The sequence below is a fragment of the Arvicola amphibius genome, chromosome 7, assembly GCF_903992535.2.
Source record: "Arvicola amphibius chromosome 7, mArvAmp1.2, whole genome shotgun sequence".
NCBI lineage: Eukaryota > Metazoa > Chordata > Mammalia > Rodentia > Cricetidae > Arvicola > Arvicola amphibius.
The window spans coordinates 93953124-93967538 of NC_052053.1; the positions used below are offsets into that span (position 1 = coordinate 93953124).

General features: G+C 43.8%; 1 protein-coding gene across 2 annotated transcripts in view; it reads left to right on the forward strand.

Annotated features, from left to right (window-relative positions):
• The window catches only part of Arel1 (apoptosis resistant E3 ubiquitin protein ligase 1), a 54559-nt gene that overhangs the window by 24818 nt on the left and 15326 nt on the right, over window positions 1-14415 (forward strand). The window contains exons 3-6 of one of the 2 annotated variants that reach the window (XM_038336064.1): window positions 5841-5901; window positions 6737-6963; window positions 8818-9055; window positions 14234-14403. In XM_038336064.1, the coding sequence (XP_038191992.1) occupies window positions 5886-5901; window positions 6737-6963; window positions 8818-9055; window positions 14234-14403 (651 nt within the window). In that variant the 5' untranslated portion in view covers window positions 5841-5885. Of the gene's footprint in view, window positions 1-5840; window positions 5902-6736; window positions 6964-8611; window positions 8698-8817; window positions 9056-14233; window positions 14404-14415 lie in introns of those variants that run through there. The other variant, XM_038336065.1, reaches the window with a different exon arrangement.

Below are 14415 nucleotides of genomic sequence, written 5' to 3' on the forward strand. Positions count from 1 at the left end.
TGGTCATTTACAAAGGTCATACTCTAGAACTTTGCAGTTGAGTTACTAATAAAGAAAAATCTCATAATGCTTAAGTAAATGAAAGTTTTTGTGTTGGGGCAAATTGCTGCATGTGTCCCACAAGCTGCAGGCTACACATGAGTTATTAAGTTTATCAGTTCTCTTGTTACTCCCTGAGCTCAGAGTGTCAGTTTGTAAGACCTTATAAGGGCAAGGATACTGTAGAGAGGAATGTCAGCTAGCTCAGGGGAGTAAGTTGTGTTGGGCAGTGTGCTTACCTGTGTTAGAGTGGAAAGGTTCCAGGGTCGTGTGCGTAGAGCGGGAGCAGCAGAAAGTGGAGGGTGCCGTGGACACGGACTGCTGTAGAAAAGTAGTGTGTGTGAGAGAGCTCACGGCCCTCCTGTGAACATCTGGTAAACGTGCTGAGCTGAATTAAATTAGTAATTTGGGATCTAAAAGAGCCTCAATGAATATATTGGTTCAAGTGAATAGACTGGTAATTAAATCTATGTTTTAAAACTTTATTTGGGCTGAGTGTGGTGGACACCTTTAATCCCAGCATTCAGGAAGCAGGGGCAGGCAAACTTTGAGTTTGAGGCCAGTCTGGTTGCCATAGTGGTTTTCAGTTCAGTTAGGGCTAAACTGAGATCCTGTCTTTTTTTTTTTTTTAAATATTTGTTTATTATGTATACAATATATGCGTGCAGGCCAGAAGAGGGCACCAGACCTCATTTACAGATGGTAGTGAGCCACCATGTGGTTGCTGGGAATTGAACTCAGGACCTCTGGAATAGCAAGCAATGCTCTTCACCGCTGAGCCATCTCTCCAGCCCCTGAGATCCTGTCTTAAAACAAACAAATGAAAAACCAAACAAAGAAACAAAACCCCCAAATAAGATAAAACAAAAAAATTATATTAGGGTTAGAAGTGTAGATTAGCTGTAGACCTCTCCTTAATGCTTGAGGCCTTGATTTCCATCCCAGGACTACAGCAGACAAAACTAAACTGGATCTAAAAGGAAGGCCCACCTGTGAAACTCTTGACCATAGGCATCTGATCGAAGGGATGATACCAATCTAACCAATACTCTATTCACATAGTTGTGGTTTCTATCTACTGTTACACTGGATGAGGATTTTAGAAACTATTTTTGTATGTTTTGTTATGTGTGTATGTGGTCATGGGAACCCACCATGTGTGTGAAGGCCCAGGGTTGATAAGGGTCTTTCCTGATCACTTTTCACCTCTACTTTTCAGTCAGAATCTCTCACTGAACCTGAAGTTTATTATCAGTTGGCTAGGCTGACTGGCCAGTGAGCGTCAGAGATCTGCTTGTCTCTGCCCTGGGCAGGGCTGGGATTTCAGGCTTTTTTGTGTAGGTTCTGGGAACCCAAGCTCAGGTCCTTTTACCTGTGCAGCAGGTACCAACTAAGCCATCTTTGGTTCCTATAGGAGAGGTCTTTGTAGACGAGGCTGGCCTCGAGCTCACAGAACTCTGCCTGCCCAGCCCAAAGGAGAAATTTTAAGATTAAATTTTTGTCATCTGGATGATGGTGGCGCACATCTTTAATCCCATCACTCAGGAGGGAGAGGTTGGTGGATCTCTGTGAGTTCAAGACCAGTCTGGTTGACAAAATGAGTTCCAGGATAGCCAGAGCTGTTACACAGAGAAACCCTGCCTCAAAATAAATAAATAAATAAATAAAATTATTTTTCTCATACTTCCTTGAAATGAAAAATAAAACAGGAATAAAAGAATGTAAATGCCATAGAAGAAAATTTTCAAAGTTAAGCACACAGAGGTAGTAAGAGTTTCTAAATTGAAAATTGGAGATCTTATGCCTAGAGGTTGAGATCAGGAGACAGTTCATGGATGAAAATTGAAAATGAGAGGAAAGGGCCGGGCAGTGGTGGTGCACGCCTTTAATCCCAGCACTCAGGAGGCAGAGGCAGGTGGATCTCTGTGAGTTCGAGGCCAGCCTGGTCTAGTAGAGCTAGTTCCAGGACAGGCTCCAAAGCTATAGAGAAACCCTGTCTCAAAAAAAAAAAAAAAAAAAAGAAGGAAAAAAAAAAGAAAATGAGAGGAAAGATAGACAGTGGACATTATTGATTAAATATGTATATATAATACATTTTGATTATATTTTCAGGAACATGGTCACTTTACCAGTGACTATGTCACTGATGAAAATATCTCCTATATGAAATATCATCTATTAACTACCTTTAAATCCTCAGGAAGGGATCAGGCCTCCTGAGTTCATCCTCTCTCCATGATAGGATCTTCATGGGCTCCATCTTATGCAGGTCCCGTGAGTTCCACAGGGCAGTGGCCGTGTGATGTCCAGAAGACAGCATCCCACCCCTTCCTCTCTCTTTGGCTTTCTCTTCTGCAGTGCTCCTTGAGCCTTGGCTAGGGTGATAAATGTCCCATTTATTGTTGATTATTCAGGTCACTGTTCTTACCAGTTTGACCAGCTCTGAGTGTGTGCTTACCCCTGCCCACAGCAAATGAAGGTTCTCTTAAGAACCACAGGTGTCAACAGCCGTAACCTGTGAATATAAACATAGTTCTTTAGAAGGCAGTTTAACAGACATCATGTCTATTTAGCTCAACAACACAGTAGCTTCTCTGCTGGGGTCTGTGACCAAGTTTACTGTACCAGGAGATGACTTTTGAAAAGGCAGGGCGCCAGGACATTTCAGGGTGTGGTGTGCGAGTCTGAAGGGTCTGCTCTGGGCCGCACAGGATGGATAATGAGGGGAGGGAGTGAGAGTGAGGTGAGGCTAAGGAGCAGTGCAGGGTGTAGCGGGACAGACGCTGTCTGACGTTGAGGATTACGGGTTCGGAATGTGACCTTGGGGGAAACTTGGAGAAGGGTGAGTATTTTAGGGAAGGTTTTAAGCTGTGCAGTGAGAGCAGGCGATGTTTCCTAAAGGTCAGACCGATGGGTGAGGAAATGACAGAGCGGGAGCCTTACTCATATGTTCTGAGAGGAGGAGAGGCTTTGGGAAGAGTAGTCATTGGTACTGGCTTGTGCGCTCTGAGAAGAATTGTGGTAGAGTTGAAGAAATGACTTAGTGGAAAAGGTCTAGGTGATGTAAAAGCTAGTACTAATAATTTGGCTCAGAAATAAGTGAATAGGGAGAAATAATGGCTGGAGATTCAAAAAGGCAAAGGTGATTGATTACTGCTGGTGTCACGAGTGGATGTTACGTCTGTGCCATCCCCAGCATCAGACACCATTAAACACTCGGTGTTTGTTGGCTGCTTTGTTTTAATCAGTTTTAACTTCTTTTAGAGATTATCAGGCACCCACATTAGAATAGTGTGAAGAGCTCTTTTGAAGGGTAAGATTTGCTGGTCCAACGAGAAACCATGTCCTTTGTCATTGCTAATACATTTCTCCTTGAAGAACGCTGGGATCAGTAGCAGGTCCCTGAATATCCTGTCTGCTCTGAAGCAGAGTTTTGATGCTAGTTCTAGAGATAAGCACCATGAGACCGTGCAAAGTCATGTGTTCCAGGCATAGTTCCAGCCTAATATGTGCTAGCTTATTAAATTCTCACAGCACACAAATGTGCATGTGAGAACTCTCCCAACTTGACAGAGAAGACAATGGCACTTGATAAAGAGATGAGATGGCTTGGCCAGGGTCAGGTCACAATTTGCACCTATGACTCTTAACTAGGGAACAAGCAGATGTCTTGTTTCTCTATATTTTAGTTTGTTACACTCTCTTGTTTTTGAGTTATCGTATGGGGAGTTATGCCAAACTCATGCTAAAGGAGATGATGCAGAAAATACTAAATTCAAACTTACTACAGCAGCAAAAATTGTGACGCTCAGAGGCAGTGCCGCTCGGACCCTGCCTTTAGGCTCTGGCTTACTGCTTGCCGGCTGCCTCGCAGAGGGAAGGATAGTCATCAGAGCTGATAAGAGTTCTCCTGCCCGGTGTCTCAAGCTGTAAGTTTTGTCCATGGATCAAGAGGCTTGAGATGCAAGTCTGTCATCAGCTGTAAGTGCTTCACTTTTGTCAGCTGTCACAGCTTCCCAAGGGCTGGAGGCTTCACATGGGGTGGCCGCCAGTTTAGCAGTACCTCAAACAGCTAAACTCCCAGTTTGATGCCATGGAACCATCTAGCATAGCCTGTGAGGAACAGAGATGTTTGTAAGCAATATCATGGTAACCTTTCTCCATAGAGTCCCCAGAGATGAGCTACTATGTGGAAGGAGGCTCGGCAATTGTAGTCTCAAGCTTTGAGTCTGTATGTCCTCTCTATAGTAGATTCTTCTGGGAATACCCGAGACCGCACGTGCTGGCAGTTCCAATGTTCTTTTGCGGGTTTCTCTTTAGACCCAGTCTATAGCACTTTAGACCTAGTCTATAGGCATTCCTGTAGAAGGTGAGGTGCTCATTCCTTAAGTTACCCACTCTGGGTTCCACTTAATATATTAACAGAGAAACTGGGAAGGCGTGTTTTCTGCCTCTGTTATGTGTGTGTACACACATGTTTAGTGTACACATACATATGTGTGCAGATGTCCTTATACAAGCATTCAGATGAGGCCAGAAGGTGACATTGAGTGTCTTTCTTGGTTGTGCTTCATTTCATTTTTTGAGACAGCATCTCTCACTGATCTTGGAGCTTGATCTTGCTCTCCTGGCTGGGTGACAGGCTCCAGGGATCCTCTCGTGTCTGCTTCTGCCACACCTGTTTAACAGGCGTTCCGGGGATCAAACTTGAAGTCCTTCTGTGTGTGGAACAGGCACTTCGACTAATCAGCTCCACTTTTTTCACATAGGTGGAATCACGGTGTCTGTGGTTGCATTCTTCTTCACAATTAAGTTTCTCTTTGAGCTTGCTGCACATGTAGTCAGCTTTCTTCAGAAAGCTCCACTCAGCTCCTTTGGCTTGAGTTTTGAGACAGGGTCTTAAACTGTCGCTCATCATCCCGTCTCAGCCTCCCAAGTGCTCCAGTCACCCTCTCTCTCAAACACTTGAAGCATGCTCAGATAGAAAAGCACACAGGTGCTTGTTTTCCTTCCGCCTTTTAAAAGTTGTTTTGTGCCCTCCAAGATCTGAGCCTAGAAACTTTAGATGTCTTGTGTCTGAGTAGTAAGTGCTGGGTGCTCATGTAGAAATGGGGGCTGGGGGCTAAGTTGAATAACAGTGAAAAATTTCCCTGAAATTCTGGCCTTAGTGGGTAGCCTCCTCTCTCCTTTAGTTCCTCTCCCCAGCCTTCTGTTGAACTCATCTTCCCGAGGGCCCATTAGTCTGTGTGATTTGGTAATGTCAGGAATGACTTCTCTGCACCCACTACTCATTATCCGGATGGCCCAGAGTTCATTTTAGTTACGTAATCCCCACACGGTGATCATGTTTACTTGTAAAAAAGAATCTTTAATTTATCTAGATGTTTCTACTTGGCTGAATTACTTTCAGAGGGCAAATAACACTCGGGGAAAGCATCCCATTATCTTCTTTCCTTGCATTAGTTAGCACCACTTTGCATGGAAGAAGGAAACAACTGTCTTGGGAACCCAGAGTCAGAGAAGATGAAAGCTGTCTTCTCATTTCATTTTTGTAATTAGCAAGAGGCTGCTTGTGGTGTTGCAGGAGTGGTAGGTAGATTCTAACCTTTGTGGGGAGTGCTATGACCTTGCCTTAGTTATCTGACATATGGCACGGGCCCCTGTCAAGCTTGGCAGAGAGGACAGGGATGGTAGGGCGCTAGACTAGAGCTGGTTGGCCTAAGCCATGTGCTCTGCTTTATCCGCTCCCTGTGAGGTGACTTTAGAGACTGGAGCCGCACTGAACAGAGTGTCTTTTGCAGTTGCGGCTGTGATCCTCGGCTGTCTGTTGGCGTTGAAGAGACCTGATGTTTTACGTCATTGGTAGGTGGTAGAAATTTCTTTTGCTTGTCTTTTCGTTATTGTCGTCTAGTTCCTATTTGCCTCCTTATCTCTCCTCCTCCTCCTCCTTGAAAATGGAACTAGAAATATTTTCACTTGTGCCAAAATGTACCTTCCCACAGTTGGCAGAGAAGTTCATTCATTTGGGAAACATTTATTGAGTAATTACAGTCTGTGCCAGACACTGTTTACTGTAAAGTCCAAATCAAGGCAAAAATCTGCCTTTAAGGAACTCACAACATGAAGGGGGAGGTGGGTAAATATGAAGAAGTTAATAAATACAGAAGTTTGAGGGTGCCCAAGAGAAGGAACTTATAACTGATGGGCTTGTAGAGGCTTTTGCCAAGTGGACAAGAGAACAAAAGGTTTCTAAATGGAGAGAACCAAAAAGCACATTGTTTTAACTGCTTCTGTGAGGGGCGAAACAGGCAGGAAGGTGGAGGGGGCATTGTATGGGCGTCATAGAATAGAATGGGATCAGCAGACTTTTTGTAAAAGGCAGGAGAGTAAATATGTTCCCATTTTGAAAAACATACAGTAATCTTCCAAAAAAGCCGCCACATTTTGTTTAGGGCAGGGTGAGGTGATGTCCCAGCATAACTTAATCTACAGAAAGCTAGTAGTGTGTGGGGTTTGCTCTGAGTACTGTAGTTACCTACTCCTGGTCTAGAAGTTTCTCTCTTTGCCCAGTATGGTGTTGGTTTTTACAGTCTTGCAGGCTCATCTTGACTTCCTTAAGCTTTGTGAGCTGAGCAGTGTGTTCTGTGGGAATTACAGTGTGTAACTGGTAGCTGATGTGTGTTTCTCTTTCACATAGGTGGAATCACAGTGTCTGTGGTTGCATTCTTCTTCACAATTAAGTTCCTCTTTGAGCTTGCCGCACGTGTAGTCAGCTTTCTTCAGAATGAAGACCGTGAACGCCGAGGGGACCGGACGATTTATGACTACGTGCGGGGAAATTACCTGGATCCCCGGTCCTGCAAAGTGTTCTGGGATTGGAAGGACCCCTATGAGGTGGGCCACAGCATGGCCTTCCGAGTGCATGTAAGGGAATGTTTTTGTCTCCGTACCCATTGTGGTTTCTGAGTCATTGGCTTCCCAGAGCCCAGTGCTATCTTGGTGGTGCCGGCTAGATGTTAACATTTTCCCTTGTTTTCCAGTTCCTCCCAGGAACTTGGGGATTGTTAATATTTTCCTAGCCTTTTGGTTTACTGGGTACATGGCTTTGATGAAGTGGAAAGCCTGATGTTAGCCTTTAAATAAGAAGAGCAGTATTGAGTCTGGTTGGATTTGCACTGCTATGATGTCAGCACATGGGAAGCGGGATACAAGAGGATCAGGAGTTCAAGGTCATACTTGTCTCCACAGGGATTTCAAAGCCTTCCTAAACTGTATGGGACTCTTGACTCAAAAAATAAAAGGCCCCAAACAAACATCTTTAATTCCAGCACTCAGGAAGCAGAGGCTGGCAGATCTTTGTGAGTTCTAGGGCTATATTGTGTGACCTTGTCTTAAAGGGGGGGAGGGGAGACAAGAAAGAAAAGGGCAGAAGGAAGTGTGGGAGGAGGGGTTGTGGATCAGGAATTGGTAAATCTAGCCTGAAAGCCCAAGCATGCCTCACTTTTGTTTCTGCAAATGCCGCCTCCTCCTTTTCTTCCTCCTCTTTTCTTCTTCTTTCTTTCTTTCCTCCTCTTCCTTCTTCTTTATTGTTTTATTTTTTTTTTTTTTGAGACAGGGTCTCACTTTGTAGCTCTGGCAGTCCTGATGCATACTATGTAGACCAGACTGGCTTTGAACACAGATCTGACTCCCAGATTCTGGGATTAAAGCTGTGCGCTGCGTGGCATTGTAAATGCCTTTTAATTGGAACACAGCCATATTCACTTGTCCTTCTGTTGACAGAGGTTTCTGTCCCACCTGGTCCTGTTCAGTCCCAAAGAAACACACAGAGGCCTATATTAATTATAAACTGGTTGGTCTATTAGCTCAGGCTTCTTATTAATTAACTCTTACATCTTTCATTAACCCATAATTCTTGTCTGTGTTAGCCAGATGGTTTGGTACCTTTTATCAGTGAGGCATTCTCACCTTGTGTCCTCTGCATCTGGGTGACAACTGCAGACTGAGCCTTTCCTCTTCCCAGAATTCTCCTGTTCTGTTCACCCCACCTATACTTCCTGCCTGGCTATTGGCCAATCAGCATTTTATTAAACCAATACAAGTGACGATATTTAACAATGCAGTGCAATGCAAATACAACACAATACAAAGCCACTACAATACAATCTTTGCAGGGTACAAGACCATTGTCCCACAGCACCCTTCAGCTGCTTTCTCTTTTGCATAATTAGGATAGTTGTATATGGTCCACAAAGCCATAAATATTTACTCTCTGGCACCTTACAAAGAACCTTTACAACCCATCCAACACCTTCTCCACTAGGTAGCATTAAGTTTGGTGTGCGAGCCTGAACCCCTCAGCCTTTGCCTGGTGCTTCCTTCCCCTTCAGTGCCAATGCTAGATGCTGTGCTGCTGGCTAACTGCCTTGCATTCGGGTTACCATTATACACTGGTTGTACAATAGTGCTGGGAACGCTGAGGCACCATTTATTGTGCAGAAACCTCAAGTTGAAATTGGTGTGTTCTTGACTCTGCGGTGTATGCTGCCCTGTCCTTCGAACAGGAAAAGAATGTTTCCATGATTTTAATGGTTTCCTTTGCTGTGTGTATGAATTAGCCTCCCACTGTGTCCCTAAAAGCAGAACTCAAAGGAGCAGGTAAGGACTGGGGTTTCCCAGTGTGACCTTGGCCAGCTGCTTCCTCTGCCCCATACTCTGATCACTGAGGAAGTGGTACTCTCCCTCGTTTTCACTAATGGGCGCCCACTCCCATTGCAGTTGTTCTATAAGAATGGACAGCCTTTCCCCGCCCATCGGCCTGTGGGACTGCGAGTTCACATCTCTCACGTCGAACTAGCAGTGGAAATTCCAGTGACCCAGGAAGTCCTCCAGGAGCCAAATTCCAACGTGGTAAAGGTGGCTTTCACTGTGCGCAAGGCTGGGCGTTACGAGATCACTGTGAAGCTCGGTGGATTAAATGTGGCCTATAGTCCCTACTACAAAATTTTTCAGCCTGGTAGGTCCTTGGTTATTCTTTGTTTGTCCTTTTATTTCCCCATCCCTCCTTTGTGCTTTCTTCTCTTTTCTAGAGGGGTATGATGGGATCCGGAGCCCCGTGCCAACCATGTGCTCTGCCACCCAACAGGACTCCCAGTTCTTTCTTTAAAAAATAACACTTACTGTGAGATTATGTTCACTTAACACAAAATTCATCAATTTAAAATGTAATGGATGCAAAATTCATTGCTTGTCAGAATTCACCACATTCAGCTTTAGAGGATTTTCATAATGGCTCAAGAAACCCCAGGCCCATTAGCAACTTTGTTGCCGTGTCCCCAACTATATCTACTAGTCTGTTGCTATGGAATTGCCTTCTCTGGACAGTTCTAGCATCATATTTATAAAATATGAGGCCTTTTTTGACTTATTTGACCTAATGTAAGGTTTATCTATGCTGTATCATGCTTACTTCTTCATTTCTTTTACTTGATAAGTAATAAATATGCCATGTATTGTTTGTCTTTTTGTAAGCTGTGCGTGTTAGGGTTCGAGAGAAGCCCCCAAGGAAAGACCAACAGCCACGTATGCAATAACAAGAGTACTTCGTTAATTCCAATGTTGGAGTGACAATGGTGACTCCCCCCCCCCCCAAGAAGTCTCAAGCTCCTTTTAAGCCGAGTTAGGGGAATTCCAGGGAGGAGGGATTAATCTAGGGCTGATAGGTGGAGGAAAGATTAGTCTGGGGACTGATTGGTGGGATGTCCTAGTGGTTAGGGATCTTCCTGCAGCAGGGTAGGGAAAGCTATCTTTAGTTATCAGGAGACTGGGGCATGCCTGCTGAGCCAGCAAAGGGGCTTTGGGGGCCTGCTGAGCCAGCAGAAGGGGGCATGGGGTGCCTGCTGAGCTAGCAGAAGGCTGTGGAGTGCCTGCTGATTGGTTGCTCCTAAGTTGTGGTTTTCTTGAGGACTGTCTGTTTAGCTCTGTCCCATTTTAGTGAATCGAAACTAAGGCCTGGTCTCTGTCAGGCTATTAGGAGAGCCTGGTCTGCGCCTCTCTATAGCACCCCCTCCGCACCAGCTCTCTCAGTGCACATCTAGGCTGTATTCCCACGCTGCTTCCTGACTCACAAGAATAAGAATACTGTAAATGCTCTTTATCTATCTATGTATCTATCATCTTTCTATCATCTGTCTGCCTGTCCATCCACCCACCCACCCATCCATCCATCCATCCATCCATCCATCCATCCATCTATCCATCCATTTATTGTGTGAGGGGCATATCTAAGCCACAGTGTGCATGTGGCGGTCAGAGGACAATTTGTCAGGTCTTTCCTTCTATCATATGGGTTCTGGAGATCACAGTCAGGTCAGCAGGCTTGGAGGCAGTGTTTTCTTTTCAAATAAGAAAAATAGTAATGCTTTTGCGGTCTTTTTGGCGTCTGTGATGGGTCTCTGTGTGGGCATGTGTTTTTATTTCTCAAGGAATAGAATTGCTGAGTAACCAGTCTGACGGGCTCTTAAGGGCCAAAGATATCAGAATAGAAAGGAGATACATTTTTCTGATTTTTTTTAAAAAGATCTTTCCAAGTAAAAGCACCTTGGCCCAAATCCACTGGTATTGTCAATATGTATTTTACTTTACACTGAAGAGCATCTGCCCATGATTCATGCCTTTATCTCTGCCTTTTCGTCTTCATGCCTTTATGCCAGATAACAAATGCTCACTGAGATTGAGGTCCAAACTGTAATCTCTGGTTCTTGATGTCAGGGTTTAGTGTGTTGGGGTCCTGTGTGTGCTTTATGACCTCCTTGAATGTTTTTGAAGATGTTATTAGATATTGGTTAGTTTGGTGTCCATAAAAATGATAGGACCTTGGCTGACTTGGGGAGGCACGTCTTGGTGACTGAAGTCTTAGGAAGGTTAGTGAGTCTTGCTTGAATGGTCCCCATTCTTTGTCTAGAGCAAAGGCTCTGCATTGCTCAGCCTCCTTTGTCTGAATGCCCCACTCAGAGACTCTTTCCACCTGAATTGCCACATTCTTCTTGCCACCAATGGGCAACAATTTATATCCTTACATACCATCTTTGTTTTATTTTGAGAATTATGTATTCACATGCATGATAAATGAGAGATCAGGTGTACCCTAACCTAGTTTTCCAGTGGTGACATCTTTCAGATTGTAGTATATTGGTGATTTAGTGTAATATCACAGTCATGTTTCTGACATTAATACAGTTAAGGTACAGAACAAGGCTGGAGAGGTGGCTCAGCGGTTAAGAGCACTGGCTGCTCTTCCAGAGAATCCTGCTTTAATTCCCAGCACCCACATGGTGGCTTACAATCATCTTTTAACTCCAGGCCCAGGGGATCCAACAATCTCTCCTGTCCTCCATGAACACCAGGCACGCACATGGTGCACAAACATACATCCAGGGAAATCATGCATACACATAAAATAAAAGTAAAATTTAAAGTTTTAGACAAAAAGGACACAAAGCATGTCTGCTCTTATGCAGCTCCTCCCTTGTGTTGCCCTCCTGTATTTCTCTACACTCATCTCCACAGGCTTGTTTCTAAACTCTGGAAACCAGTAATCTAGTTTCTGTTTCCTTTACAAACACCAGATCCAGTGATCCATGTCAGCAGTGATCTGTATCGTGAGCGCTCAGAGCGATCAGAAGTTCTAGGTCTCCCTTGGCCAACCTGAGATACACAGACCCTGTCTCAAACCAAAGTCCCAAAATGTTTCTGCACTAGGTCATTTGAAGGGTGTTAGAGAGGGAGACTCACACCGAGCAACTTGTCAAGGCTGGCTGAACTTTTGGAGATTCATCTAGGTTGTCAAGTATCTCAGTTGTTGGTTTCTCTTTGTGGGTACTGTTCAGTGGTGTGGATATTTGTTTAGCTGTTCACCGGTTGAAGGACACCTGATTGTTTCCTGTTATCAACATAGCTGCTGTTAACATTCATGTACATTTTTTTGTGTGTGAACATAAGTTTTTATTTCTCAAGGAGTGTAATTACCAAGATACTTGATAATCACATCTTTAGGGTTTTTGTTGTTGTTTTGTTTTGGTTTAGTTTTGTTTGTTTTTTAGACAGGGTTTCTCTGTGTAGGCCTGGCTGTCCTGGAACTCACTCTGTAGATCAGGCTGACCACGGACTCACAAAGATCTACCTGCCTCTGCCTCCGAGTGCTGGGATTAAAGGGCTGCAAAGGGTTTGTTTGTTTGTTTGTTTTGTTGTAAAGATTTATTCTCATCTACATTAGTGTTTTGCTTGCATGTATGTCTATTTGAGGATGCAAGAGTGACAGATCCCCTGAACTGGAGTCTCAGACTGTCCTGAGCCATCATATGGGTACTAGGAATTGAACCTGTGGGAGAACAGCCAGTGTTTCCAGTCACTGAGCCATTTCTCCAGCCCTGCATGGAAAGAAGTTGTCAAACTCTTCCAGAGCGGCTGTGGCATGTGTGTCCCTTTGTTCACATCCTTGCCATTGTAGTCACTGCTCTTTAGCCATCTGATAAATGTGCATTTACTTTGCATTTCCCAAATGGTTAGTGATGATAAATGTAGTTCATGTGTTTATTTGACAACTGTATATCCTCTTTAGTTAATATCTTTTTATGGTGCTTTTGTATTTTTTAATTAGAAATTTTTGGGTTTTCAATGTTGCATTTTGAGAGCCTTTTAAAATAAATTCTATGCACCACTAGTCCCCTTTCAAACATTTAAAAACCTGGCTTTTCTTTTCATCCTAATAGGATCTTCCATGGTATAAAAACATTTTTAATATTGATAAAGTTCTTCTGTTTTTTTTTTCCTTTCCTTTCATGATCATGCTTTTGATGTCCAAAATCTCTGGCTAATTCCAGATCCTAACGATCTCTCCCACTGGTTTCCTAAAAGTCTCATCATTTCACACTTTGTGTTAAAGCCGCGCTCCATTTTTAGTTAGTTTTTGTATGTGAGATTTATGTTGAGGTTTTTTTTAATTTTTTCATTTTTTGTCTTGAAGCTCTCTGGTTGCCAAGGACTGTATTAAGAGGGTTGTCTTTCCTTGACGGATAGGGCTTTGACACCTGGTCTGTTTAGGGTTCTGTACTGTGACACTGGCTGATGTGTCTGTCCTCTGGTTGGTACCAGAGCCTGGATTACTGTACCTGCTTTATCGCCTGCACAGCTCTTCTCCGTTAGACCTCTTTTTCAAAACTGCTCTAGCTAATTCCAGTTCCTTTTTCTTTCTATACACATTTTGGTATAGTATCTAATTTATGAGTATTTCCCTAAGATTTTAGTAAGAATTGTGTTAGACCTGTATTTCAACATGGGCAAGTTGGCTCGTCCTCTGTATTGACTCTTCTGATTCACCAACAAGCTGTATTTTGTTTATTTGGATGTCCTAACACACATGCACAAAGGATAGCACTCATTGAACTCAGTGGGTTAAAAAAGAAGGAATGAAGTTGGGAGGGGCATGTGATGGTGTTGGGTAGAGATGGGTTGGAGGGGGTATGGATAAATATGACCAAAATATATGGTATGTGTGTATGAAATTCTTAAAGAGTAAATTCTATATTTTTAAACCAGTTTTTCCTTGTTCATGGCATTAATGGTGCTCAGTATACAGTTCTGATATGTATTTTGTTGTATTCGCACCTCTTTCATGCCCTATAGTTTTGGTTTTGCCATTGTTCAGTGCTTATTTTTTATTTGTGTATGCGTTATGAGTGTGGGCGTATTCAATGGCAGATGTGTACATAGAGATTTCAGGACAAAAAAGTTGTCCTCTAACAACTTTGAAAACAGTTTCTCTCTCCTTCTGTCTGTGCATGTGTCTGGGAACCAGGCTCGGTCCCCATGCTTGGCGCAGCGTGTAGTCACCCCTGGCCGTCCTGGAACTCCCGCTGTAGCCAGAGTGGCCTCGAATTCACAGAACTCCGCCTGGCTTCAGCACTCACTTGTGAGGCCCACTCAGAGGCTCGCTGGAGAATTATAGCTGTATTTGTGCCTTTAGTTCGTCTTCCTCAGGTTCTTTTCTCATTTTGTCTGGTACAGAAAGTGGTTAAAAATAACAAGAAAAATAAAAACACTCCCAGAATCAACAACAGGGAACAAGTCCCCAAAGTTCATTTCTGTGAACTGTTTTTCTCTCTTGGTCTCCATTGTCTTTCATTGTCTGTTTCAGGAATGGTGGTTCCTTCCAAAACCAAAATTGTGTGCCATTTTTCCACTCTCGTGCTGACCTGTGGTCAGCCGCACACTCTGCGGATAGCACCCCGAGACGAGTACGACAACCCAGCCAGCACCTCCGTGTCCCCGAGAGACGGGCACAGCTACAGCGCAGCCATTCGTGAGGTGAACACCTGC